This window comes from Colletotrichum abscissum (genome assembly GCF_030869225.1).
Source record: "Colletotrichum abscissum strain IMI 504890 chromosome Unknown Scaffold_54.1, whole genome shotgun sequence".
NCBI classification, from domain to species: Eukaryota; Fungi; Ascomycota; class Sordariomycetes; order Glomerellales; family Glomerellaceae; genus Colletotrichum; species Colletotrichum abscissum.
In genome coordinates, this window is record NW_026850476.1 from 199,582 (window position 1) to 225,818 (window position 26,237).

A 26,237-nucleotide genomic window follows, 5' to 3' on the forward strand; every position below is an offset into this window, starting at 1 on the left:
TGTTCATTTGTTGGAGAGAGAGAGAGAGAAAGAGAGCGAGACGTTCCGCCGTGTCGCTCCCGGCCAAGTCCCCCAGTCCCGGCCAGGCTGAGAAAGAGAGTTTCTCTCTCCCCCAATTCCCGCCGCGTTCCGCACGTTCTCTCCCTTTCCCTTTTGTTTCCCTCCTTATTCCCATCGCAATCTCCCACCTTCGTTGTGTGTGACGCCGCCGCCGCACCGCATTTCACACTGCCTCTATCACCTGTTTATTCCCAGCGCAACACCGCGCAAACACACACATCCCTCCGGCCTTTTTGAGCACCGGCGACGCCGATACCGACACGGATCAAATCACTATACTTTTGCCGGGAAACTTTGCGCAAAGCCCGCCGTCGCCGCGCCGAATTGTTGCTCATCCACTCCGTCTGTCCTCCGCTTCTTCAAATCTTGGCCTTTATTCCCGGCGGAAACGGAGGCACCGCATTGGAAAGCTCCCAACCAACCCAGCCGGTTGCGACGTCCGGGCAATCTTATTGTTCGAATCGGTCACAGTGTCCAATTATCCCGTAAACTCTCTTACGACGCTCCGCCCGGACAGCCAACCGCCGGCTCAATTGAGCTTCTTTCGGTGAAGCATCGCCGTGGGCGTGCCGCAAGCGGGAACAAGCAGCGGGGATTGATTCGACTGCCTGTTCACTCATCTTCGCGGCGCCATTGACAGTCGACATCAAATCGGTCTTGGCACCGGCCGCTCATCTAACAACGTAATTCAATCGTTGATTCACACCTTCAAGTCGTTCAATTGAGACGCGCGCAACGTTCCCACCGCCCGTCATGGCGCCCAAAAATCATCTCCCACATCCCCAGCCGCAACCCTTCACGCCGAGCTCGGCCTCGACAGCCTACGCATCGCCAGTACCAGAACATGGGCGTCTACCATCACTCACTCATCCACAAAACGGAGGAGTAGCAGCTGCCGCACTCTCGCCGACGACATCAGCGGCATCGGGACCGTCGTACTCGACGCCCGTCGCGCGGCAGCAAACGGCGACACCGAAAAGCTACGGCAACGGCAACGGCAACGAAACTCATCACCAACACCCGGATGAGAGCGTCGACGGCAACTCGGCTAGCCCCGATGACGGCGGCGACAAGGGCCCTGCGAGGAAGAAGCAGAAGCGGAATAAGCCTACGTTGTCGTGCTTTGAGTGCGTTGAGCGCAAGACCAAGGTAGGCTTCATTCATTTTTGTATCTCACTGTCTGCCTTTTTGCTATCTGTGCTTCATGCCTTGTTTTTCTCGTTCCGTGTTTTCATCTCATCTGATTTCTCATCATTGCGTGCTTATTACCCCCACACTCAATCGTGTCGTTGGTTCGAGTGTACCAATGCGACTAAAGTTCAATGTCATATCGAGAGGTCTTCTTGATCATTGGGCACATAATGCTACCTGCACGACGTTGTTGGGGATACGATATTCGATGCTCTCGGGTTTGACACATGACATGCACACGATGTAAACCACGTCGTACTAAGTGCTGTTGCTCTCAAAGTGAAAGCAGCAGGCCTGTCAAATCCACCAAGTCAAGCCAAAATTATGCTAACACGCACGCAGTGTGACCGAGGTCGACCCAACTGCCTAGCATGTATCAAACGCCAGACGGAATGCCAATATGCAGCCGTGGCCACGATACTCGAGTAAGCACACTCACAGCCCTCGCGACTATTGTCGAGACCCTCGGAACACAACTAACAAGAGAGCAGAGAAACGACAAGATCCCTCGCCAACGGCCGCCGCATGACAAAACCCCCGAAACCAAAAGGCCCAGGCGACATCTCCACCATCCCAAACGTAGCAGACAGAGGCCTCATCGAAGGCCGCGGCTTCACCTCCCGCGGCTCCGTCGGCTCCGTCGCCTTCTCCTCCTCCACCGGCCTCCTCTCCAACGTACCTTACTCCTTACCCACGGCCAGCAACGTCTTCGGCATCGGCTCCGAGCACCCCTTTGCAAACTACTGGACCTGCGAGGGCGGCCTGCCCGAGGTCATCTCCGTCCTTCCCGAGAAAGTCCAGGCCGACATCCTGCTGGCGCAGTACTTTGAGTGCGTCGACCCGGTCTACCCCATGATCCACCGGCAGACCTTTTACGCCGACTATGAGCACTTTTGGAGCCTCAGCGCCGAGGAGAAGAACCGCGTCGACGCGGCGTTTGTGGGGCTCATCTTTGTGATGCTCGCGCTGGGCACGCAATTCGTGACGTCGAGTTCGCCAAACGATGCGAAGCAGACGGCGGAGTTTTACGCGTCGGCGAGTAACCAGGCGCTGCGCATGTTTTCGTACTTGAGTGCTGCTTCGTTGCGCTCTATCCAGTCCATGGTGTTGTAAGTGAGCCCCCTTTTCATGTGAAATCTGCGTGTAGCCATCTTGAGAGAAGCTGATACTGACTGGACCAGGTTGACGTACTTCCTGATCAACGACAACCACGCCTCGGACGGGTGGGCGTTTGCCGGCATACTCATCCGGCAGGCCTACGCAATGGGTCTACATCGTGACCCCAATATTGGTACGAACATTCAAATCACTACCAAAGAGCACCAAAACCTAACACCGTCACAGTAACCCCCGACGCCCCCATCTTCGAAAAGCAACAACGCCGCAAACTCTGGCAAGCCGTCCTCCTCCAAGACACCTTCCTCACAGTCCTCCTCTCCCTCCCCCCGTCCGCAACCCACACCGACGTCTCCGTCGAAGACCTCGTCGACGACGGCTCCGCCATCGCCTCCTCGGACCCGACAGACATCGCCTACATCCGCGGCTCCTGGACCCTCGCCAACCTCGTCCAGGAAACGATCTGCTCCCCGCGCTCTCTAGACCTCCCCATCTGCGCCACCGTCCGCCACAAGTCCAAACTCATCGCCGACTTCCGCTGCGTCTACCGCTCTTTCCCGGACGTCTTCCGCTCCTGGGACGCCGAGAGCCTCGCGAGCCTCGCGCGGACGAACAAGCGCGTCGTGAGGCAGACGCTGTTCTTGACGAGCAATTATCACCACAACATCATGCTCGTGTACGCGTCCGAGAGCGCAGAGTGTCCTTCGAACACGCGGGGCACGCTGGAGGCGGCGCACGAGGCGATCACGTCCTTCTTTCTGCTGTTTGACATCTTTGAGCTCGAGGCGAGGGTGTGGTGGGTTTTCAACCACCGCGCGTTCCTCGAGGCGCTGTGTATCGGGAGCGTGCTGCGGGAGATGGGCAAGGACCCTGTCGCGGCGGAGGAGGCGGATCGGGATCCGTTGTTCCAGAGGGCCAGGAGCGACATTGGTGAGTTGTTTTAACCCCCCTTATTCTATCTTTTTTCTCTTTCTCGTTTCCGTCGTTGTGTGATTTGTGGTTTCTCACTCCCCGGCTTCATGTCCACTGTGTGCTAATCAACGTGACGCAGCAAAAATGATCAAGATCATGGTGTTGATGGGCGAGGGCGAGCAAGGGTCCGACGTAGCGCGGGCCCGTGTGCAAGTGTTGAAGGACCTCCTGCCACCCTTGTAAGACGTCGGTGCCGGTATGATTGCTCGTTCATGCTCTCTAGGTTATGGCGGGGTCTGTTCTACGGTTTTACCTGTCAATCTAGGGGGCAGAACCGCAGAGTTGCGATTGTTTCGCAGATCTCTTGTTTCCCTGGTGGGGGGGGGGGGGGGGGGAAAAGGGCCCGGGGCCCATTTTAAAAAAATGCAACTTTTTTTTGGTAGAGTTGGGGGGGGGGGGGGGGGGGTTGTGTGTTGGGGGTGGTGGTGGTGGGGTGGGGGGGGGGGGGGGGGGGGGGGGGGGCGAAAGAGTCCGAGAGCCATGTTACATACATGCAACTCTTATTGCGTAGTAGTTGACGCGTGGATGGGTGGGATTGTTGACTACACTTTTTGTTTCTTGGGTGGTCAGTGGTGTAAAGCTTGAGCCTCGAGGAGTTGCGTGGTCTTTGTCCATGCTTGTTTTGTTCTGTTTGTTGGTTCGTCTCGTACATCTCCCTTACCGGCCCTGCATGCGTATCCGTAGGTTAAACCAACCATTTGGCAGTCTACGGCGGGGCGAGAAGGGGGTTGGCCGGGGAGAACGGAGGAAGGGGGGGCGTATCCGGCATATTCATCCATCTTTCGTAACTTTACAAGATACGGACGGGTATTCCCACATTCGGGCGTTCTCACGGGACATGCTTGTAGGTTTACGTTGGAAAGAGACTACCTTAGTGTATTGCTTAATCATAGGCGAACGAGCCTTCTTTCCTCTTCATCAGGTTCTTCTCCTCCCCCTTCTCTCTGCATTTGGCCTGGTCTCTTTGAGCCCCCGAACGTTGTCGTACCACATGTTCCACGCCGTCGTCATTTAAAGGTGGATGGCCTCGTGGCCATTGATTCGGCTATCAGTCGAGCAGGACCCGCGCGCCCACGGCGGCAACGAGGACGGACAGTCTGTGACATGCCAAAATGGGTCGACTGTAATGCGCATGGCCACCCATTTCCGTCCGTTCTACAAGTACTGCGTAGGTGGCATGGGTGCAAATAGCTCCACCCGATCGTGGACCGAGGGACCGAAAATAATCAAACAACCCCAAGGCAAAGGACCAGAAGCGGCGTGGCCGTCCAGGAAGTCGGGAAGCAAAAAATGCGCGTCCAGCAGAGGTGCAGCGCAGCAGTGCCGGATTCCCATGAGTTCATCGCTTCATCGCCTCGACGGTGGAGACCCCGTCGCCTCGGAAGACTAGCGCCGCCCCCCACGTTCCGGTGCTTAGCCCGTGGTTCGGGATCCACCCGACACTGCGGTTTGCCCAACAGTGAGAACAGCAGGGACCAACAGCAGAGGCCAGTCTCACAGCAAACGGGACACTGCAGCAGTCTCTGCACATTCTGATAGTCTGGGAGTCTAGCTGCAGTGTATCCGTACTACGTAGTCAGCAGGGCGGCAACACCGTATACTAATACTACCTTTCTTGGTACTAGTGTTGGTGTTGTGTTTGGTCGAGAAGAAACAGGAGCAGAAATAATTCCCAGGGCCATCGCATCAACCCCACCAGTCCGGTGCTTAGCTAACATGCGCTGGTTCCCATTGGCTCTACCAGAAAGTGGATCCCGGCGCGGGACTGGCAGTTCGGAGTGCACGAGCCAAGCAGTAAGTACGTACCTGACCAAATTCGAGGGACTCGTCAGCTCATCGACGCTGATTGGCCACCACCGGTCCAGCGGCGCCGAGAGGATTGCGCAGCTCACGCAGCCCCAATCTACGCAGCGCAGGTTGGCAGGTGCGAGTGTCCCTGAATGTGCCCACTTGCCTCTTTGCTCTCACTGTCAGTGTACTTCGTACCTTACCTTCGAGGGAAGGGACGCGCAGTCCCTCGACACTGCCTCTCTCCTTCCCTGGGTGTGTTTGTTTCCATCTTTTGCCATCCTTCAAGTTTCACTCTTTCTCTTTTCTCATTCCTTCCTCACCAATCTCAGTTCATCACTTTTCATTCTCCGTGGAAAGTGTGAATACCTTCCACTCGTTCTTTTTTCATACTTGTTTCGTTTCCTAAGGGGGGGTTTGTGAGAGTGTGTGAGAGAGTGTGAGACATCATCGACGGTGTAAGACGACTGGACTAGCAGCAAATAAGTTGGCACACCGAACCAACGCACACCACCAGCCGATACACGACTCGACAACTCACATATCTACTACGTACACCTACCCAGGCAGCCATTTATCACCTTACCCTGCCGTCCACTCTCCGTCATTCCTTCACCCTTCACTCCTCGTCAACCCGACCTCACCTAACTCAACTCAACGCATCACAACAACAAAAGGACGACTAACGACAAGGACCCATTTAGTCCAGGCAGAGGGATTTCTCAAATACGAACATTTGGGGATTTGTAACCTACTTGGACAAGCAAGGGGTTGACGACCGTTGAGTCTCAACGAGGGTAAACCTCACATCCCATCCAACAACCAAATATCCCCCAAACCGCCCATCATGCGTGGCTTGGCGCAGGCTCTCCTGCTCGCGCCGGCCCTCGTCGGCGCTGCTCCGTCCAAGATTGGTATGGAAAAGGCCACCGGTATGTATTCTCCTCTCATCTCCCATTCCGCAGTCTCATCGTCATTTCATCATGACTAATATCTTCCAGATGCCTCACCATCAACCTTTGTCACCTTTGATATCCCACCGGGCTTCAACGAGGACCAGACCAAGCCCTACGTTAGTTCATCCCCTGATCATCCAAAGCATCTCAAACCTAACACATCACAGACCCTCCACTTGGAAGTCCTCGAGGCCCCTTCCCCCTGCGCCTACCCTAACATCAAGATAAACGACAACGCCCTCTCCCAGGGCGGTCACACCCTCGGCCGCGGCACCTTTGCCGGCGACCACGACGGGTCGACCTTCATCGCCTCCTGGTCCGCAACCTGCGCCGGCGACGAGCAGCTCCTCCGCTTCACACTCGAGTCCCTCTCCGGCCGCACCCTCGCCTCCGATCTCGCCTTTGTTGCTCGCTTCCGCCAGACCGCCCCCGCCGCCATCATCGAGGTCGCCGGCAACGTTCGCACTTCGGACGTCCACCCGCCTCCGCCCTCCCAGACGCTCCCCGAGTTCGAGGGACACCCTCCCCGCCCGGGCGACGACGAGGATGGACTCCTCGAGGATCCTCCTTTCCCCCCGCCGCCTCACCACCATGTTGGCAACCACCCGGACAACCACCCCGGCGAGCAGGGACAGCGTCCTCCTCACCATCGCCCCGGCCACGACGACGACGCCCACCGCCGCCCTCACCACCCTGAGGAGCACCCCGAGCTCGATGAAAAGGTCCTGGCGGAGCTTGACGACCTCGAGTGCATGCGCCATCAGCTCCACGCCTTGAAGCACGCCATCCACGAGAAGGAATCCCGCCTCGCCCAAGAACACGGCATCTTCCCTCCCAGCCACCGCGGCTTCCGCTCCTGCGACTCCTTGAAGTGCGTAATCGACACCCTCATGCACCGCGTCCGCGGAGGTGGTGGCCCCGGCTTCCACGGCAAGGGCCGTCACCCCGGAGGCAGAAGAGAAGGCCACCACCACGACCGTCGTCCCCACGGTCCTCCCCCTTCGTGCCCAGGCTTCCCCTTCCCCGGACACGGCGGCAACCACACCAAAGGAAACCACACCGAGCCCCCGCCACCTGGTCCCCCTCCTCCAGGCTTCTGCCACTGCCTGCCGCCCCCTCCCGAGGGTCCTCCCAATGGACCTCCTGAGGATGCCCCTGAGCCTCCCCCGAGAGGACCTCACCACGGCCCTCCTCCCCCGCCATTCGACGAGCCTCCTCATGGACCTCCTCACGACCACCACGGCCCACCGCCGCCTCCTCCCCCTCCTCCCTTTGACGGACCTCACGGACACCACGGCGGTCCTCCTCCTCCTCCCCCGCCTCCTCATGATGGCCCCGGTTCCCACGGTCACCACGGCCCTCCTCCTCCTCCCTTCGATGGCCCTCACCACGGCGGTCCTCCCGGTCCCCCGGGCCCTCCGCCCCCGGGACCCCCTCCCGACTTTGAGCATGAGCACCCCCTTGACCACGAAGGCGACCACCGCGGCCCTCACGGCCACCACGGCGTAAGTCCATCCCCCTTTCTCCCCTCTTCACAAGACCAGCAAAGACTAACACTCCCAACAGCCCCCGGGATTCCCCCCTCCTCCCCCAGGCCCTCACGGCGGCCCGCACGGAGGCCCTCATGGACCCCCTCACGGGCCCCCTCGCCTCCCCCTCCCCGCCAAAATCTCCGTCGCGGTCCTCCTCTTCATCGGAATCCTGGCCCTCCTCCGCGCCGGCATCCTCTCCCGCTCCTCCTCCTCTAGATCCTCCCGCCACAGCGACGAGTCCCGCGCAGAGCGCCGCGAACGCAAAAACTCCCGCCGCGCCCTCCGCCGCGACTACCGCGAAGCCCGCAAGGAAGCCTTCAAGGCCACCCTCACAGACTTCTGGTCCCGCATGTTCACCACCGCCGGCACCACGGCAGCAGACGAGGAGAAGCAGGCGTTCATGAGCAGCCGGCCCTCCATTTCCGAGTCCGAGAGGGACTTTGAGACGATGGAGAGCATGACGGATGAGATTACCGAGTTCCGTAACGCTGCTACCCTTGTTTCGGAGATGGTTGCTGCCGAGGAGCGGAGGCAGAGGATGAGGGAGCAGGAGCAGCAGCAGCAGCAGCAACAGCAGCAGATGCCGTGCCAGCACCAGCACCACCTCATGCCCTCCCACTTCCAGCGCCCCGCCATCATCACCCCTCCCTCCCCGACGACTGCGTTCGCGGAGTACATGGGCGACGACGTGCTCCCCGCCTACGACGAGCACGCCGCGCCGTCGGTGATCGTCTCGGACGGATTCAGCAGCTACACGCCCGGGTCCAGCGACTACACCCCCAGCGCGGGGTCGGATACGGCGTCCAACATTGATGATGTCCTGGGAGAGACCAAGAACTAGACTCCTATAGAGTAGTCTTGTCTTTTTGTCCGAGCATGTAGAGAAGGAGAGGGGATGTATATGGAGTGCAGCGAAAAGAGAGTCGGTTTTTTTGAGTATAAAACATTGATATTTAGTAGAGATATCCCGCATCTATATCACATCTATTTTTTTTTCTCTCTTACGCATTTTTATTTGTGTCTTTTTTGCTATGTATATATATATACTATCTAGGTGGTCGGCGTTTGTTGGCCTGCGGGCTAAACAGGAGCAATGTCGTGGATTGTATGAGTGTCGATATAGATACTCATGGCCTTTAAGAGATGAAGAGATAATCACGATTAACAAGAACTGATTCGAACACATCAAGTATCCGACCAAGAGTGCAAAGTAAAGCAATCATCAGTGAGCGAAATCCATGCCGTCATCCTAAAGTCCATGGCCGTTGAAAATCGCTGGTGATAAAGAGGGAGAAGGGAATCGAGAGGTTTTGCGTATGTGGTTATTGAATGTAAATGCATTGGATGCGCAATCTGCGGGTGAGTGTGGAAGTTGTTGTGACTGCGATGTCCGTTCTGCCTTGTTCGACGTCTATCATAGGCACATTATGAACATTTTTTACTGTCCATCACGGAGAGGTATCTGGCATCATGGTAGTATTTCTGGGTCTCGTACCCACGTCAACCAAAGATGAACTCCCGGTAGTTCCTCCCTATGCGTTCCACCCCCTCTTGTAATGTCCACTTCTTAATCTCGCACACCTTTCTGTACATCTCCTCTAGCCTGGCATCCATCTCTTCACCGGCGATGTGTAGGTCACTCTCAACCAGAATGCTATTATCGGGACACGCTTGGAGAACCTCAGCAATCTTATCAGCACCAGCTTTGGTACCCATATTGATGGCCGAAGAAAAGGAAAAGAACATGCGTGCGGGTATGGCTGGGTTAGTATACTGCTTCAGCATCTCAGCAGGTCCAGAGTACGAATGGAGGCATATCCGCGGCGGATACGGCTTCAGCGGGATATCTTTCCTTCCAAACTCATCCTCTTCAAACTCGTCCTCAGAATCAAAGTCCTCGGCTCCTTCGGCAACGAGGCGACGCTTCTTCTTGCTGACGACCTCCTTCTCGTGACCCTTCCACAGCGAAGAGAGGGTATCATGGAGAACACCGTGGGCTTGGACGCCGTGGACACTCACAGGACGGCCAAGCTCACCGGCGAGGGCCAGCTGAGCTTTCAGCACGGCAACCTGGTGGGGCATCTTGACATGTTGAGGCGCCAAACGACGCCCCTCGCGACCACCTGGGGTAAGGGCCTGGTCACGAGAGGACTCGTCGGCGTCCGTTCGTCCTTGGGGCAGGCGAAAGGCCTTGTCGAGACCAACCTCGCCGACTAGAGCCAGGGGATGATGTTGGAGACGGGCCCGGGTATCGGCTAAAAAGGCCGACAAAGAACGCGGGGTGGGCAGGGCGTCGAGAAAGTCGGGGTCTTCAGGGGCGGGGGCTAGCACGGCCTGGTAATGGCGCTTCTTTGCGTCTGGCTGGCCCTCATGGTACGTCCTCTCAGTCTCGGGCACGGTGTCATCGAACAGCTGGTAGGAGAACCACGGATGCCAGCCAAAGGAGGGAATCAGATGGCCCTGAGACAGCTCGTACTTTGACTGCACACCGTGGGACGCAGCAACCTCAGCAACGAGGGCCTGGTCTTGGCTCCGGGTGGCCATGACGGTTAGGGTCGAGGCGCGCATACTGGGTATAGCCTCGATGGTGGACATGGTGTCCGTGGGGTGGCAATGAGCATCGTAAATGCCAGATTCCCAGGGGAAGGGGTCTGATGAAGTCGAGACAGAGGCGACGACAGTGGAGCGGGTAAGCTCCTCACCGTCGTGTTGGCCACACATAGCGGTGTTTGACTGGCGGATGGTCGGTGCTTGGCCTGGCCTCGAGCTGGTGGTGTATCCGTACTGCGTTGAGTTTTACGGGCAAGCGGGAATGACGGTGATCGCCTGGCCTCAAACAGAAAGAGACGGCTGTGGCTCAAAGGAGAGGTATAACACGATAGGTAGATGGTTTGACTATCGCTACCTCCAACCGGTGAACTGCACCCCGGAACCTTTCACTATCTTTGGCCGTCTTGCAAACGCAAATGAGTGGCCAGGAACGGGACGACTGGAGCTATGGGATTGGGTGACGGTTGCAAGCAGGGACCGCGGTGCGCTGGGACGGTCTTGGACGGCGGCGGAGGGGTTGCGAATACGACGGCGTGGACGAATACCTCGAAGCACGTTCAGGGCGCAGGGGAGACGGCGGTGGTGTAAACAGAACGCTGGCCGAGGTGCCGGAGATGGATACCCGTCGACTGAGAAGTGCAAAGAGCCGCAGAGAGACTGTCACACTGGCGCAAAGGTGATGATGTGCGGTGATGTGATATTTTTGGAGTGGAGCATCTCGATGTTGTCGACATCAAAGGGCGCGATGATGCTGTGGCAGTGACAAGCAGAAACGCGGGGCAGCAGCCTCTGAGCCTCGGAGAGCAGGCAGATCTGGAACGAGCAATTAGTGGGGCTGCTGTGGAATGATGTCAAGGGCAGGAGCGACTCGATGGAACATGGGCTCTGCGACTTCCATTTCCATTCTCATTTCCATTTCTATTGGATCACTTGAAGTTTGGAAGGAACGACGGGAAATGGACGGGGACGGCCGGGGGAAGGAAGGGACCGGGAGGGAGCGGGACTGGCAAGTACCTCCATGTGTGACACGGAAAGAGCGCGGATGGACAGGAAGGAGCTTAGTATGGAAGGCAGGAAGGAGACACTCGAGACCCTTGCTGCGTCGAGCTTCCCAAATCCCAAGGCGCCTCATCATCATCCTCTGCCTCCTCTGCCTCCTCTTCGTTGCCTCGTCCAAACTTTTTCCTAAATCGGAAGAAGAGCGTCACTGCCACCGAGGTATCTTGCAAAGATGCCCTACCATGGAATCAGACCCCAGTCTCTGTGTCGTCTCTCGAAAGTCATGCCGCAGCCAAACACCACGTCGGTCGGTATCTTCGGCGTGTAGCGCATGCACCAGCTGCAGAAACGCACAACACAGACACAGCCACCCTACAACGACGACACATTCGATGCCCGTCGAATCCTCACCGGCAAACCCCAAGCTGGCGAATCACATAGAACCAATACATACGTGACCAGTCCAGGCCGCACCCTCCAATACACCTCCACAGCTTCCTATCGCCAGAGAGACCCCAAAGTCCCATCGCCCGCTTGTCAGTCTATCGGGTCTAGGGCTGCGTCTAGGTCTGCACCTAGGACAATAAGAACTCTACCGGTTGCATCGCCGTGCCTCGACCCCTCCGCGGTCTGCGCTCGTTGGCCGTCGCAAGCTTGTTCGGGGAGCTTTGGCTTCTGACGATCACCATGCCTGTTTTTGCTGTGGCGTCTGCCTTTATACCAATGGCGCTGGCTAACAACCACACAAGGGAAGCATGGGCCGTGGGAATCTTGCAAAGAATGCTATAGACCACGGAGTACACCGACACTTCTTTCCCCAAGACAACCGCCAATGGTCGTGCTGGTCTGGTCTGGGGTAGATGGAGTTGACACCGACTGCACAACCAAGACATCCACATGCACCCCGGGATTTTCATCCAGCTATCCGGGCTGTGACTGGAGAAAATCAATTGCTCGATGTTGATATCGCGGGGAAATCAAGACCATCTTGCCCGCCCGTCCAGGGCCAACCCGGTGCGGCAGACGGCAGTCATGGTCATGGCTCGTCTCCCAAAGTTCGCCATGCCGAGCGTTTCGCCCTTGCGAGGGATCTTCGCTATGTCGGCCTACCGTTGACAAGATCGGTCCAATCTTTGCGGCTCACACACCACCGTGGTCTGCTGCATACATAGAGAACGCTAAATCATTACACACATAATTAACGTTACCTCGACGGCACACAAAAGCTAGATTTCTCGAGCCATTCTGCCCCTCTTTGCCCGTTGCTCGTCGCTGTCGAGCTCTGACTGGCAACGTTCGTGTGTTCTGGACTTGCGGGGTTTACAGTTCGGGATGCCTACGGTACTCTCCCCTGCACTTTCCCCAGACCTTCCATACAACGCCGACCCTGACCCTGGCACGCCTTCAGTATGGAAATGCGGAGACGCGGCGATCGGTTTCGGACAACAAGCGGACTCATCTCACCGAAACGAACCTCTTATCTCTTTGCCTACCAACCACATGGTGGACTTGCATTTGTCTTTACCAACCAATGTCTTGTCTGGCGACGCTGATAGCGGCATGATACCTATTCGTACACACACACACACACACACACACACACACACACACATACAATGTCCGCCCATCCCAAGTCCGGAACGCACGTTTGCTGTCTTTCGTCACTCTCCCATGAACACCAGGGCGCATTACTTGGGCAATAGCTCGCAGGCAAAGGATTCTGACCCCCGGAGGCGCATAAGTCAAGACGCTGATTCACCCGGCAAACTCTGTTTTCCGCTTCCTCCCCACAGCCGTTTCTGTCAGTCAGAAACACGTCGCTCTTCACATGGAAAAAAGACACCGTCCAGGAACTGCAAACTCTGTTCCCTCATCCGTCGTCCCAGCGGGGTTTGATTTGAACAACATTCAATATTGGATGGCCTGAAGTATCCAGGCGTGCCAGGCTCGGAAAACGTTGACCCTGTGGAATACGAAAGAGAGCCCACAGGCCCTACGACGACAAAGTAGGTGTTGCTCAAATTCTCTCCTTGCCGAAACCCCCGTACATGGCGGGCAGAAAAACTCTCCTGGCAAACGAAAGCTCGAGCACACAGTCAAGATCACCACAAAATCTACTCGCATTCCATCATCAGCCAAGTGACTGGCAATAGGTGTAGTCTCCCTCCGAGACCCTGTAGCTTGTGATAGTGCAGCTTTCGGCTTCTCCAGTTTTTTCTTTCACTCTGATAAGGTAGCGTTACACTGCATCGAACGCCCCCTCGGACAAGAAGGGCTAGGAGACCAAGGACAAGGGCAGAAGAAGACAAGGGCGGTGCTAGTGCTTTGCCGCTAGCTTCCGGCATGTGAAAGAGACCAAACAAAGTCTCGATCCGACAGCGACTGCACCCCTACTCTGTACGGAGTGCTGCGTACTCTTTTCGCTTTCTCTCCGGTGTGGTTCAGACCACCCTCCGTACTGCCACACCCCAGAGAGCCACCAACCTCTAGGTTTGAAGGCTCGCTCCCGGCTCCCCTTCGTCTCATCCCAATTCTCTTGAGCATACCTCTCCCGTCTGCCATGTCTCTGAAGTTTTGACTTTAGGTGTGCACCAAATCTTCCTACGCAATACCTGACATTCCGTTGCCGCATCATACAAAACCGCCAGGTTTCCATCCACACGACTTTTCCTGGTTTCCCCCCCCCCCGTTTCTGTTTCCAAGTGTTGAAGGAGCGGGAATCGTCGACAGTGGGCTGGGTATTACAACGTTATCGAACGATCGGACCGCCGACCGAACGACAGTGACCGGATCGTACGACTCAGTCACCGGGACTTACTGGTCACACCCGGAGCCACCCTCTTGCTTCACCGAGAGATAAACCACGCACCGGCCAAGTTTGAGGAAGCTGAGGAGATGTTGTGAACGAGGGGCTCACCGAGATATCAATCATCACGACCCCAAATCAAACGGCTTTTACGTCTACCAATCGCAGCCATGGCTCTCATCAACCCCGTATACGCCATCATTGTCCCCTTCCTCTTTCTCTTCACCATCCCGCTAGCGATATTTGCCGGGGTTACGACAACACTCGCCTTCACTGTGCTCATATTCCGAGTCATTCTCGTCTACTTTGATCTCGCGATATCTCTGCTCCCGTCGTACATTACCGGTCGTCCTAGGTATCTTTCTTATGCCTCCAAGGCACCGGGGTCCGGTAGTCCGTCACCGTCGCTAACGCCCACACGGCGTTCCGCCTCGCGTCGCGCAAGACGACCGTCTTCTGCCTCCGCCGTCTCCGTCGGCACAATAACACCCATCTCGGAATCAGGAGGCATCGGCTTATTCCCATCTGTCGGTATCGATCGGGATTATGAGGGTCTAGGTGGCTGGCGCCTAGGAAACGGAAATGACGATGAGTTGTGGATGACCATCAATTCACGTCTCGAGTTGCCCGATCGCCAGTATCAACGACATCACCACAGAAGCCCCAGCGGTGGACCTACCACTCCAGGTGGCGGCGATGGCTACCTCATGATGAAGGGAGGTCGCAACCGGAGCCCAGAAAGCAACCGAGGCGGGTATACTGCTATTGTGTCGCCCAACAGCTCAAGAGCACGGACACCGACCAACACGCACATTGCCTTTACAGCACTTGATGGTGTTGATGGCGACTACTTTCCATCATTATCCACCAAGTCGGTAAGGAAGGTTGCCGTGGCGTGAGAGAAACAATTGCTACTGGTGTGCCGGTGGATGACGAAAAGTGATCATTAATGGATGCGGAAAGAGAAAATCATGGTTCTTATCTCGACTCCCTCGCCACGAAGTTGACGAGAAAAGTATGCCCTCGAGAGTGGGTGGTGTAAGAGAGTTGTGTGGATCATTTTCCTTTGTCTACAGCCGGGATACAGGGCATGAATCAAGTCCCTGGGTCGGGCAACGGTAGGAAGGTCAGGTAGAATCGGGATATCCTCTATGAAGGACAGTCTCAGGCAAGGAATGGGAATATTGGCCCGGCGAGGCTATCTACGGACAGGATTAAGGCCAGGAACTGGGAGTCTGTAGGCGTTTGGCTGTATCACTCTCAACAACAGTCCAGACGGACGATCATTGAATCAACAATGAAGAAACCATCAATTTGAATGCGGCTATCCGCCGTTGAAGAAACTGGATTTCATGTTCAAATGTCATGTGAGTGACGGGCTGTGTTTTCCATCATTCATGGAAACGGGAATTATTCAGCTTTTGTAGAATCGTGAAGAAAAGTGTCTATTATTCAAGACGTGGTATCTGATCATAAGTCCAAACGCCGTCATCAAACCCAAAACAGAAGCCAACCTCCCCTTTAAACCCCTCATTTACAAAGTCTGCCAAAAGTAATTGGCATAGAAGAACTTTGAAAACTTCTTGTCCATATTGACAACATGCACATCCCCCTTGCGATCGTTCCTCACAACCGCGCGCGTGAACTCGCCCGTGCCGCTGCCGTCCTTCCCGTCGCGCTCAATCTCGATGCCCAGGCTGCGGTACACTTTGAGCCGCAGCAGCACCTCGTCGTCGACGGGGTCGCGGCGGCGCGCCTGGTCGTCGGCGGAGCCGTCGAGCCCCTGGATCTCGAGCTCCTGCAGGCGGGCGTTGAGGTCTGCGGCCTGTTGGGCGAGGCGCTCTGCTTCCATTTCCGCGTCGGATGCTGCCTTTGCGGTGCGGAATTTCGTGGTGTCGAGGCGGGCTATTTCGGAGGCGTGGGCGGTGGAGGAGTGGGCTGAGGTCAGTTCTGCGTGTTGGGATGTCATTGTGTTTAGTTGGCGGGAGAGCTCTGTGGGAATGTTAGTTTGGTTCGATATTTCCATTGTTGCGATCTTGTTTGGAGGTGTTTGTGGTCTTTGGAGTAAGGAGCGGGTTGTGATTGTTGGGCGACAGGAGGCTGGCTTGTATTCTGGAGGAGACGGAAGATGGTGACCAGGACGTACTCTTGAGGGCATTCTCTGCCTCGCGGAGACGCAGCTCGCGGGCCTGTTGGAGGGTGGAGAGGGATTCATTGATGCGGGCGATGGCTTGCTTGTCTGGTTGGATGTTGAAGTTGTCGATTGTGTGCGAGATGAGCTGTTGGCGCGAAGGACATGTCTCCCGTTAGCGATTCGCTTCTCCGAGGAGAAAGTAGATGCCGTCAACAGTGCGGGATGACGGGGGAATGGAGGGGGCAACCTTACCGTCGCGGGCTCCTCTGCTAAAAGCATCTTGGCTGATTATTTTGTGTTGTCTCCGTGGAAGATTGTGTAAGCGGCTAGACGGAAGTGCGTATGCGTGGGGACGTAGAGTCGTGATGTCGCGTTGTTTTCGTGGGTGGTGTTTGGTGTCGTTAATTGACTTGGGTCGTTGGATGGATGCGACTAGAAATCGTGCAGGTGGGATAAGGCACGGCAGAACGAACCAGCCTAAACCGGATACAGAAATCCCCCAAACAAAAAACTGTCGCTGCCCGTCTGCCCCGAGCTTACCTTATCGCACGGCATCACCCGGACGACAATCAGTGATGACTAAGTTTCTCACAGAGAGTGACCCCTGTCACAGACTCAACAGCCCCACCTCAGCTCGTCTCCAGCAATCGTCATCCGCCACACATGACGCCGCCGTCGCCGCCGCCGCCCCAGAGTGGCCCGCCCGGCAGAGTCCCCACGCATCTTCAAATGTCAGAGCTTCAGCCACTCTTCCCGATCCCGTTCTTCCCAGCTGTGTGTGGCCTGCCACCTTTTTCTCGATTTCTGCATTCAGCATCTTTCAACGCTTTGGCATCTTCAGCCCTGTCATACCTTGCAATCGTGACAGCTGCTTTCGAACCTTCACACGATCGAACAATTCATCCCACGACAACACTACGAAGTTGAGGACACTCGTACGATCCGTCAAAACAAAAGAAAATACCTTTGCACACGACGTTCCCATAGCCACGAGTCAACCGCATCATCGCAGCCATGGTTGATCTACCTTGTAAGTCGCCCTCCCCACCCCTCCTCTTCTATGCTGTGAACATGATGTCGCCGGGAAGTAATCCATGACTGATCATTTGCGCAGACGCCCTCGACGCGGAAACGTATGTCTTCTCATCTTCAAGGCCACCTCCCATCCCCGCGACACCCGCACATGCGAAATCATTGTGAACTAACAAGCCCTCCTCGCATCGCAGGCCCCTCAAGGCATCCGAGCTCCAGGTCCTCCGCGCCCAATATGAAAAAGAAGGCGACATGGTCGGCGTCCAAACCAAGTTCAACTACGCATGGGTGCGATAGCCTTCCCTTCTCTCTCCTCCCCATGTAGCCGATGTCATCTGCCCCCACATCCCATAACCCATACTCCTCTCCTTCCACCTTCCAACGTCAACTAATCTTATCGCCAAAAAACAGGGCCTCGTAAAATCAGACTCCCGCAACGACCAACAACTAGGCGTCCGCCTCCTCTCCGAAATCTTCCGCGTCTCCCCCGAGCGCCGCCGCGAGTGCCTCTTCTACCTTGCCCTCGGCAACTACAAGCTCGGAAACTACGGCGAGGCCCGCCGCTACAACGATCTCCTCCTCGAGAAGGAGCCCGCCAACCTCCAGGCCTCCAACCTGCGCCAGCTCGTCGACGACAAGGTCGCCAAGGAAGGGCTCATGGGCGTCGCGATCATCAGTGGTGTTGCGGTCGCGGCGGGTGTGGTGGGTGCGTTTTTGGTGAGGAATGTCAAGAGGAGATAGGTGTGACGACCTGTGAGAGATAGAGAGAGAGAGAGAGAGAGGGATGGACTATGAGGTGTCGGTGTGAGGGGCGGGCACCTGAGATGAAGACGATGATGAAAAGGAGCGATTGCATTCGAAGGGGGGGCGAGGGGGATGTAAAGGATGACACATGTGCGGGTATGGCTACGTCTGCGTAGCGCATCGCTTGTGTCGAAACCACTACTTACTCCGTTCTTCCCCCCTTCAAAGTATCTGGTAATGTGTATTTGTATGGAAGTAACGACGACGGCTATTTGTTTGAAACCGGTGTACGGGGCGTATACACATCTCTATTCTACCTCACGAGCAATATACTTGCAACGGAAACGCACGCAATTCCTTCTGCTTTGGAGTGACTGTTATCGTTTACTTTTACAGCAATACCGAGGGATATTCAGAGACGGGGAGGGCACTCGGGGCCACCTTTATGAGATTGGCGTGAGACTCGGTTTCACGATGCATCCTTTAGGGTGATCACTTGAATCTCTTGACTTCGCTGCTAGCCGTCCATTCCACAATACAGAAATACACTCATGCAATTCACGTTGGGACGGATACTTCCTGTTATCATGCTGACTGCAGTACGGAGATTTTATCCTGCCTAACCCTCGCCACCAAGAGGAGGATGCCTGTCTGTTTTCCTGTGACAAGGTCCCAAGTATGTACAGAAGATGCCCTGCGGGTCCTAAAAGTCTGACCCACGACGGCGCGGTCGAGCTCAAGAAAAAGAATAACGGTCTCAATGACCAATGCTAAACGCCGTCGACCCTCGTCGTAATTCGTGATATGCCTACCGGCCGCGTTGGAGCCGCGTGGCTCGCTCAAATCTTTCATTGGCAAACCACCCAGATCCATTCCGTTCCATTAATCAATGCCACAAGTTCACTGTCTCCGTCTCTCACGCGGGTTACTGTCTCCCGAACCCGATCCTCGAGAAAACTGATTTCTCAGCCAATTAAGCGGTCCGTGGTTGGATCCCGCGTCCTGGTTATTGTCCTGGTTGCTGTCCTGACCTCTGTCCCAATTTCCAGACGAAGGACTCCGCTGCCTAGCTCGGAACACATCAGACTGGTGTCGGCGGAGGCTCGGGGGCGAATGAGAGTCACGTCTAGCGGATCGGAAGCTCGGCATTCGACTCGTTTCCTGGGGACGTTGCGGGTCACTGCGGCCAGTGCTGGAAGCCCCGTAGCGTCCATAGACTTCATCGACAAATGACGACTGGGGTCTCGTGGAGTCAGCAGGGACCGGAGGGGTCGCGTCCATGTAGCTTGGTCGAGGGGGAATCCCTCTCATCGAGTTTGCCCAGTGTCCCGGATCATTACCAGGCCAGAATGAGTCTTGATGGCTTTCTGAAGAGCCGGGCGCTGCTGCTCCAGGGCGAGTTTGCGAAGGGTTGTTGTCGTTGCCGCCGTTGTTTGAACCGCTCGCATTGGCATTGTTATCATTGTTGTTGTCATTGCTGCTGCTGCCGCCGCTAGGCTCTTCAATCGGCGTACGGCATATAGGGCAAGTATTGTGCTCCTTCAACCACATGACGACGCACTGGTCGTGGAACCAATGCTTACAAGGCAGCACTGTGGCATCGTCACCCTCTTTGAAGTCGTCAATGCAGATTGTGCACTCTGTCTTGCCATCGGGGCCAAGCATCTCCTTGTCGACCTTTTTGCGCTTGAGCTTGCTGAGCGCATCTTCAGTCGCCGGGGGTGCCGCGTTTGATGCCGGGTTCTGCTCCATCAACTGAGAAATGATCCGGTCCAGGGCCTCCTGAGTGTACACAGCATCGCCGTGCGAGGCATTGGCTGGGTTGAGCATGTTGAGAATTTCATGGAGAAGAGTAGGCGCTTGATTAGGCGCTCGCTGTCCCTGGCCTGGACCCATTCCGGCCGGTTGAGGGGGTCCCGCTCCAGCTAGGACGCTGCTGAAGATACTAGGAAGTTGGTCAGCATTCGTTCTAATGGAAACGACTGTGATTCGAGGTCCAGGCAATGGCCGGGCACGAGGTTCAAGGCTGACGTACGACTGGAAGGGGTCGCCTCCAGCTCCAGCAGGCGAGTTGGCTCCTCCTTGGTGAACATGGATGGGTCCAGTGGCGATCGTGAAGCTCGTGGTGCCCCCGGGACCTGTTCTCTGGAACGTGCGAACATTGCCCTGACCGCCAAAAATGTTTCCACCAGTGCCAAAGCCAGGAGGGCGAGTCTCGTCGGGTGGTCGCGGTGGCATGCCCATGCCGAAATCATTCACCATATCAATAAAGCGTCGAATGATCTGGTCGCCATCGTTCACATCGGGGGGCTGGCGGGTGTTTGGGTTTGGGTTCTGTCCCGGACGCTGGGAATTGTCCCAGATGGCTCGGTGTACGACGAACCCGCCTGGGCCGCGATGCAGATGCTCCTCTATATCGGCCTCTTCAGGGTCCGAATCGTCGTCGTAGATGTGACGTCTGAGTCTCGGGGAATCGTGAAGAGGAGGCCCGTCCTCAATCTCTCTAGGGTCGTTTTCAGGAGAAACCTGGGTGTATGTCAGCAAATGTGGCAGGAGGGGAGTCAGTGGATATATATCGTACAATCTCTGTGATCTCGCTTTCGCAGCGAGGGCACTGCAGACCATGCTCATCTTGCCACCACTCATGGGAGCAGGCGTGACAGTAAACCACCTCTCGGCCATCCGTGGCAACCAAGTGCCCGCCTCTTGAGGCGTGTGAGTCCATCTCGGCCTGGTTGCTATTGTAGGCGGCGAGGGCTGTAAGACCGAGGCCTACAGCGAGGCCGGCAGCGCGAAGAGCTCGGAACGCCAGACTGAATGATTTATGGAGTCGTTTTGGGGTGGCGGAAGCTTAGGTATGGGCAAGACTTGCGCTGTAGTAGGGTGACTGGCGCTGAAGCTCTTGCGCAGCTTCGACTGCTTATTGACAGTAGCCGGAGATCTGGGTCAGAGTGGAAAAGAAGGCTCTCGAGGAGAATGCCCAAAGTTGGGGCAGGCGCAATCCAAAGTTGGTATTGGTGTACGGAGTAGAGAGCAGAACGTCAGCCGAAGCGATGTTGGGGTCGTTATCGGTGGAGAACGGAAGGTGCGGTAGGACAGCGTTGTATTCTTAGGTCGGCAGGTACCTGGCAGGTGAGAGCAGCGCTGCGAGTGGAAAGCCTGGTGTAAATACGGTCAGTACCACAGCCTGCTTGAAATATTCGCAAACCCCAAGAGGCATATAACCAGTGAAGAGCAGATGTGAGAGGTGTGCGCTGTAAGTTGTGTCTTTTGGCATGTAATTTGAGTCTGTGACCGGCTGCCGCTTTGGGGGTGGTGGGTGATGTGAGCTGGAGGAACCAGAAAGATGTACCTGAGCTAAGCCGAATAATGGAGCATGTGCATGTCTCCAATAGCAAGGTCACGAATGTGAACGGAAAAGGACCGATCGCCAGTGCTGCGGAGTAAGGTAAGGTGCGAGGTAGAAAAGGAAAAGGAAAAAGGCAAAAGGAAAGGTGGTGGAAGAGAGGTGTGAGGGTGTTGGGTGAGGTTGTTGGGATCACAAAAAGAGAGGCCCGCGGCGGTACTGCTCAAGCTCGGGATGATGCAGTGGACAGTGAGTGACCTGGAGAAAGAAAGAGTGCAAGCGCACCCGTCAAAACATTTAGCGCTGTGCTGCTAGGCTGGGGGAGGTACCTCTTCACCGGAAGACGTGACGTGATGCTTGTAGTGGGGGTTACCTTCCGGCTTAGTAATCTTGCATTGTCCAGAATACCGCCACGAGCCACAACGGCATTGATCGGGTCTCCACTTTTAAGCACCTCTCACCTTCCACCAGCTTCGGTGTGGCAGTGCATCTTTTACCACCCATCACATTGCATCACCACCTCACACCAAGTCTTCCGACATTCCCCCAAGCAGGTATGACCCCTAACTATAGGTGGATATCATACTCTACTGCGTAAACACTTACACCACATGCCTTATGGACACTGTTCCGGCTGAAAGAGTGTGGCTTGGAAGGATTGTCCGTAACCTTTCAGTGCCTCGGGATAACCCCCAGCCGAGTTGTGTATACTTGATGTTCAACTTTAGTAACCCCTGCTGGTGAGAAGATGCTTTGCAATGGTATCAACTCAGGAACCCTCATCCATATAGCTTCTCAGTCTCGCCTGGGCAAGAGCATCCTCCATAGCCCACTCATCCTCAGCTCCCCTATCCCAATTCCAAGTCGGCGCCCTTTTTGCCCCCGCCGGACTCATCTCCTTCATAAGCTTGACAACCTCGTGGTGCTTTCGACTCGTGGCCAGGCGCCGACTAGTCTGCCCACTCGTATCCCGAGAATCCGGATCCGCCCCGGCCCTGAGCAGCAACATGGCCGCCTCGACATTGTCCCTCCAGAGCGCCACGAACAACGGGGGCGAAGAGAACCGTCCGCCTCTCTTATTGACGTCGACCTTGTACTCTGGTCTCAGTATCAACTGCAGGACGGACGTCATGTTGAACGACGCGGCGTAGTAGAGCGGCTCCGTGTGCCGGATGACGTCCAGGTCCGCCGAGCGCAGGACGAACTGTACCCACGCCTCAAATGCCCCGCCGTGCGAGAGCTTCTTGGTGTCAAAAAAGTCTAGGATGAGCTTCTCGTCTTCGTCCGAGAGGGGGAAACGCTCAGAGTGGATGGGCCACATGTTTGTAGCGTAATTAAGCAGCGGGTAGGCTGCAAACCTGGCTTTCACGTGCCGGAGCTTGTCCAAGGGGCCTGTGGTGAAGGGCTCGAGTCTGAGGTAGGCGAGGCACTTGCGCATGATCCTTTGGTGGCAGACAGCTGCGTCCAGAGCGTATTCCGAGGCAGGGGAAGTCCGTATCCATTCTGATTGTAGAAATGTGCGGATGGAGTCGTGGGCGAGGGTGACATGGTGGTCGCTTACGTGGGCTAGATCCTGGCAGATCTCGATAATGGCGGAGGGGTCGGTGAGTCGGTCGTCATCGTCAATGCTGACTTCGTCGCCTTCGAGGACGATAGCTTCGGCGAGCTCGTTGAGATGCAGCGGTCGGAGGGAGAAGCAGAGCCAGGCAAGAGCCTCGCGGGCCATGGCCCGGTCTTGTTGGGGTACACGGGTGAGGATACCGGCGTAAAACCCGTTGAGTGTGGACGGGATATCGACCAGAGCTCGTCGTACGTCTCTTCCAGTGCGGAGGGTGCTGAGTCTATCCATGCATAATTTGGCCCATCGAAATCTGCAGCATTGTAAGTCTTGACCACAACGGAGTCCAGCCAGGATACTCACGTTCCATCGGCTTCTGATGTGACCTTGTCCTTGATCTCGGTTCGTACTTTCGCACTCAAGGACTGGAAACTGTGTTCGCTCGAAAGCCTTTTCTCCACATACACCTCGATATCACAATCTATAGACTGTGTGCTCATATGTCGGACGAAAATGCTGGGCTCAAGCTGCGCCGGCTCGCGCGTACAAGTAACCAGGACCCGTAGGTTAGAGTGCTTCGAGCAGAGGTGCAAGAGGGCTTCGACAATGACAGGTTCTTGGCTCGTCTCGTTGAGGGCGTCAATCATGAGATAAAAGGCATCAAATAATCCCAGAGCTTCGCCCATCACGTCGTAAATCTGTTCGACGGTCAGGTTGTTCTGCGGGATCAGGTTGTTCCCCGACTTTCTCAGCGGCCGGACGTGGTCAAGGATGCTGGGGTTTGTCGCTCCTATCTGAGCCAGGATGGAGCCAAAGACGTTCGGGACGGCTTGGGATGCCGCATCGTCTAGGGAGCAGCAATGGAAACCGACACCTATGTTGCCGTTCTCTTCCGAGGCCTCATCGATAGGGTGTGCTCTGAGGTCTTCAACGAGTTGCGAGCTTGTATCAGTCAGCACGGCATGGACAACGAGAGAGAGCCTTATGTATGCTTACAAAAGCACCGTCTTGCCGGATCCTGCTGTTTGTTGTGTCAATGGGATGCTGCGCGGACTACAAATATGGGCGACATGACTTACACCTTCCTGTGATCCAGAATACTGGCCGATCAGTGGAAGTGCTCCTTTGCCATTCCAGGAACGTCTTATCGACTATCCATCTGCCAGTGCCCGGCGCGCGATTGTGCCTAGAACTGACAAGCTTGTCCTCACTATCGACGGGCGAAAGCCACTTGAGCAAATCAGCCGTCTCCTCCAGCATCCGATCCGTTTTGCGCGCAATAATATCCTCATGCACAAGCGCCGTCAGCTTCTGCATCTCTGACAACACAGATGCCGTAGTATCGAGTGAATCTCGCATCAGTACCATGATGAACCAGGTCTTGGCCCTCTCAACAGTAGCAAAATACGCCTCTATATCACCCTGCCGAAAAGGCCAGGCCAGACTCTGGGCAGCGCGGCCCAAGGACGACGTCTTTGGCGTGCCGAGCTTCTTTCGTATGGCGTCGAGGGTCTCCTGGGTCATCTTGAGCATGGCGCGAGCCTGCTCCTGTAGCGGGTTATCCATGCTACGCTCGTTTTGTGCGTGGAAGTGGTCCATTGCGCCTTTGAGGGCGAGGAGCTCCTGAGTGAGCTTGCGGATGTCATCTTTGGCGGATTTGACAGCCGAGATGTATTTGCAGAGGCGCTCGACTACTTCAGTAATGCAGAGGGCGACCTCTATTACGGTTAGGGCTTCGGCCATTGGGTTGCCGCATTTAGCACTTTGATGTAGGCTGCGACTCAGAAGTATCGTGTTCGCGGGTAGTGGCCGTAGCTCCAGGCCAAGGTTTTTCGAGTTTGCGTGGGCAGAGAAACGCCAATCTGTGACAACTTGTGGCAGACGATGGTGGCGTCTAGGCTTTTTCTCGACAATGGAGCTCAAAAATAATAGTAAGGCTGGAGAGCCTGATAGTCCAGGGTCGATCGACAGACGTCAGAACCGGAAGCCAGACGGGTATTCGATCAAAGTATCGGGAGTCCAAAGTAACGGGAGTTCTTCAACATTCGAGGGCCGTTCCGTGGCCGGGGAAGCCCCGCGCGCACGGATCAAAGTGAAGGTGGGGGATGAGGGTTGGTGGGGGTTGTGGCACGTGCACGAGCTTAGCGAGACCTTAAAATGTCTTGCGCTAGCGGATCTCTGCAGGGACTCGGGTGAAGAGCATCATGTCTCTCTGCGGTTTCATTGAGAATGGTATGATGAAGCAAGTTGCCATGAACATGTCCGAGTCTGCTGTTACTGCCGAGATTTTCCTGACTTCAATGATCTTTTTATCATGAGTACTCATCTTCGAGATATGAGTTGCTTAAAACATATTTAAGTGAGGATAGAATACTGCGTGAATGATAGTAAGGAGTCCTTGACACTTCCAGGTGGACGTTTCGACACCTTAACATGTCTTTATTCCCAAGCTCATGTAAACAAATACCGGTGACTGGAAAGTCATTTGCATCTTACAACACGTCTAGATCCGTCTACAGCTTAGACTCCTAGTAGTGTTGCTGCTACGGATATACTACGAATACAGACTGCGATGTACAGTGGAAACCCCACTACGCCAGCCGCATTACAGGATAACTAGGGTATCCCTTTCTTCCCGGCTCGCCTCCCAATTCGTGGAGCTGCGGGCCGCGGAGGTATTCAAGTCGTCCCAGCCGTCAGGACTCTGAAGGTGAATTGTCAGCAAAACTCTTTTCCAAGTTTTTCTTCCATTGCTCATTTTCTGCGACCAACTTGCAGTCACGGGCACGCGGGAGAGACTCATCAGCTGGCCCCTGTTGAGACTACCTTACCTTGTCTAGCAGTGCAGTGCCACAGTATGACGAAAAGGCAGGCAAGCGTTTTCTTTCCTTCAACAACCTTATACTCCGCCGGCGGCCTCACGCAGCAACCCGGCATCTGATTCCACATTGCGCCGGAACAAACGTGCCTAGGCCGGATCTACCTCTCCACTACCGCAATCGCCTGTTGGCCTGCCGCAACCCAAGTTAATCCCAGCCTCTGTGCATTCCGGCCATAGGTAGTCGTCAAGTCAAACATTTTGGATTTCTCATCACACTTTCCAGAGACCCGGAACAGCAACAGAAGCCGCAGTGCTTCTCCCACCGGCGCCGGCGCGAACTTTACTTATCCGCTTCGGCCCCCTTTCGAGCCGTCCAATTGCCCCTCCCGCCTTCTCAGCGTTTCCCTAACGCATTGCGGCTTTTAAGCAACACCTCACCTCACGCATAAGTTGCCTCAACCCGAGCATTTTCTGGTACGTAATATGCAAGTAGCCAATTCGCATATGCAATATTGTCGTTAGTCCCCCGAACTGCCCGTGGCTGAGATGCGCCAGCGTCACCTTTGCTCCAAGACATGTGCTGCTTTCTCGCCCAACCGTTATTCTCAGTCATCCTTTCAGTGAGAAATCTC

The 26,237-nt window shown here is 55.7% G+C and overlaps 8 protein-coding genes across 8 annotated transcripts; 4 read left to right on the plus strand and 4 right to left on the minus strand.

Moving 5' to 3' along the window:
- Positions 1–813: 813 nt before the first annotated feature.
- Positions 814–4,729, plus strand: CABS01_14464 (fungal specific transcription factor; the record flags this gene model as incomplete). Its single annotated transcript, XM_060547803.1, has 7 exons — positions 814–1,209; positions 1,594–1,676; positions 1,755–2,360; positions 2,433–2,542; positions 2,596–3,297; positions 3,419–3,518; positions 4,357–4,729. The coding sequence occupies 7 exons, from the start codon at positions 814–816 to the stop codon at positions 4,727–4,729; spliced, it is 2,370 nt and encodes a 789-aa protein (XP_060393312.1).
- A 1,245-nt stretch (positions 4,730–5,974) lies between these two features.
- On the plus strand, positions 5,975–8,456 carry CABS01_14465 (uncharacterized protein; the record flags this gene model as incomplete). Its single annotated transcript, XM_060547804.1, has 4 exons — positions 5,975–6,059; positions 6,129–6,199; positions 6,251–7,588; positions 7,650–8,456. 4 exons carry the CDS (start codon positions 5,975–5,977, stop codon positions 8,454–8,456), a joined length of 2,301 nt encoding a protein of 766 aa, XP_060393313.1.
- Positions 8,457–9,115: 659 nt separating this feature from the next.
- CABS01_14466 (uncharacterized protein) lies at positions 9,116–10,336 on the minus strand (the record flags this gene model as incomplete). Its single annotated transcript, XM_060547805.1, has 1 exon — positions 9,116–10,336. The coding sequence occupies one exon, from the start codon at positions 10,334–10,336 to the stop codon at positions 9,116–9,118; it is 1,221 nt and encodes a 406-aa protein (XP_060393314.1).
- Positions 10,337–14,140: 3,804 nt separating this feature from the next.
- CABS01_14467 (uncharacterized protein) lies at positions 14,141–14,869 on the plus strand (the record flags this gene model as incomplete). The annotated part of the gene is made up of 1 exon (XM_060547806.1): positions 14,141–14,869. One exon carries the CDS (start codon positions 14,141–14,143, stop codon positions 14,867–14,869), a length of 729 nt encoding a protein of 242 aa, XP_060393315.1.
- Positions 14,870–15,504: 635 nt separating this feature from the next.
- On the minus strand, positions 15,505–16,383 carry CABS01_14468 (uncharacterized protein; the record flags this gene model as incomplete). Its single annotated transcript, XM_060547807.1, has 3 exons — positions 15,505–15,962; positions 16,117–16,249; positions 16,357–16,383. 3 exons carry the CDS (start codon positions 16,381–16,383, stop codon positions 15,505–15,507), a joined length of 618 nt encoding a protein of 205 aa, XP_060393316.1.
- Positions 16,384–17,118: 735 nt separating this feature from the next.
- Positions 17,119–17,877, plus strand: CABS01_14469 (mitochondria fission 1 protein; the record flags this gene model as incomplete). Its single annotated transcript, XM_060547808.1, has 4 exons — positions 17,119–17,134; positions 17,219–17,237; positions 17,331–17,424; positions 17,548–17,877. 4 exons carry the CDS (start codon positions 17,119–17,121, stop codon positions 17,875–17,877), a joined length of 459 nt encoding a protein of 152 aa, XP_060393317.1.
- A 903-nt stretch (positions 17,878–18,780) lies between these two features.
- Positions 18,781–20,605, minus strand: CABS01_14470 (uncharacterized protein; the record flags this gene model as incomplete). Its single annotated transcript, XM_060547809.1, has 3 exons — positions 18,781–19,825; positions 19,916–20,406; positions 20,462–20,605. The coding sequence occupies 3 exons, from the start codon at positions 20,603–20,605 to the stop codon at positions 18,781–18,783; spliced, it is 1,680 nt and encodes a 559-aa protein (XP_060393318.1).
- A 1,390-nt stretch (positions 20,606–21,995) lies between these two features.
- On the minus strand, positions 21,996–24,527 carry CABS01_14471 (ankyrin repeat protein; the record flags this gene model as incomplete). The annotated part of the gene is made up of 4 exons (XM_060547810.1): positions 21,996–23,097; positions 23,148–23,726; positions 23,781–23,805; positions 23,864–24,527. The coding sequence occupies 4 exons, from the start codon at positions 24,525–24,527 to the stop codon at positions 21,996–21,998; spliced, it is 2,370 nt and encodes a 789-aa protein (XP_060393319.1).
- Positions 24,528–26,237: the final 1,710 nt, after the last annotated feature.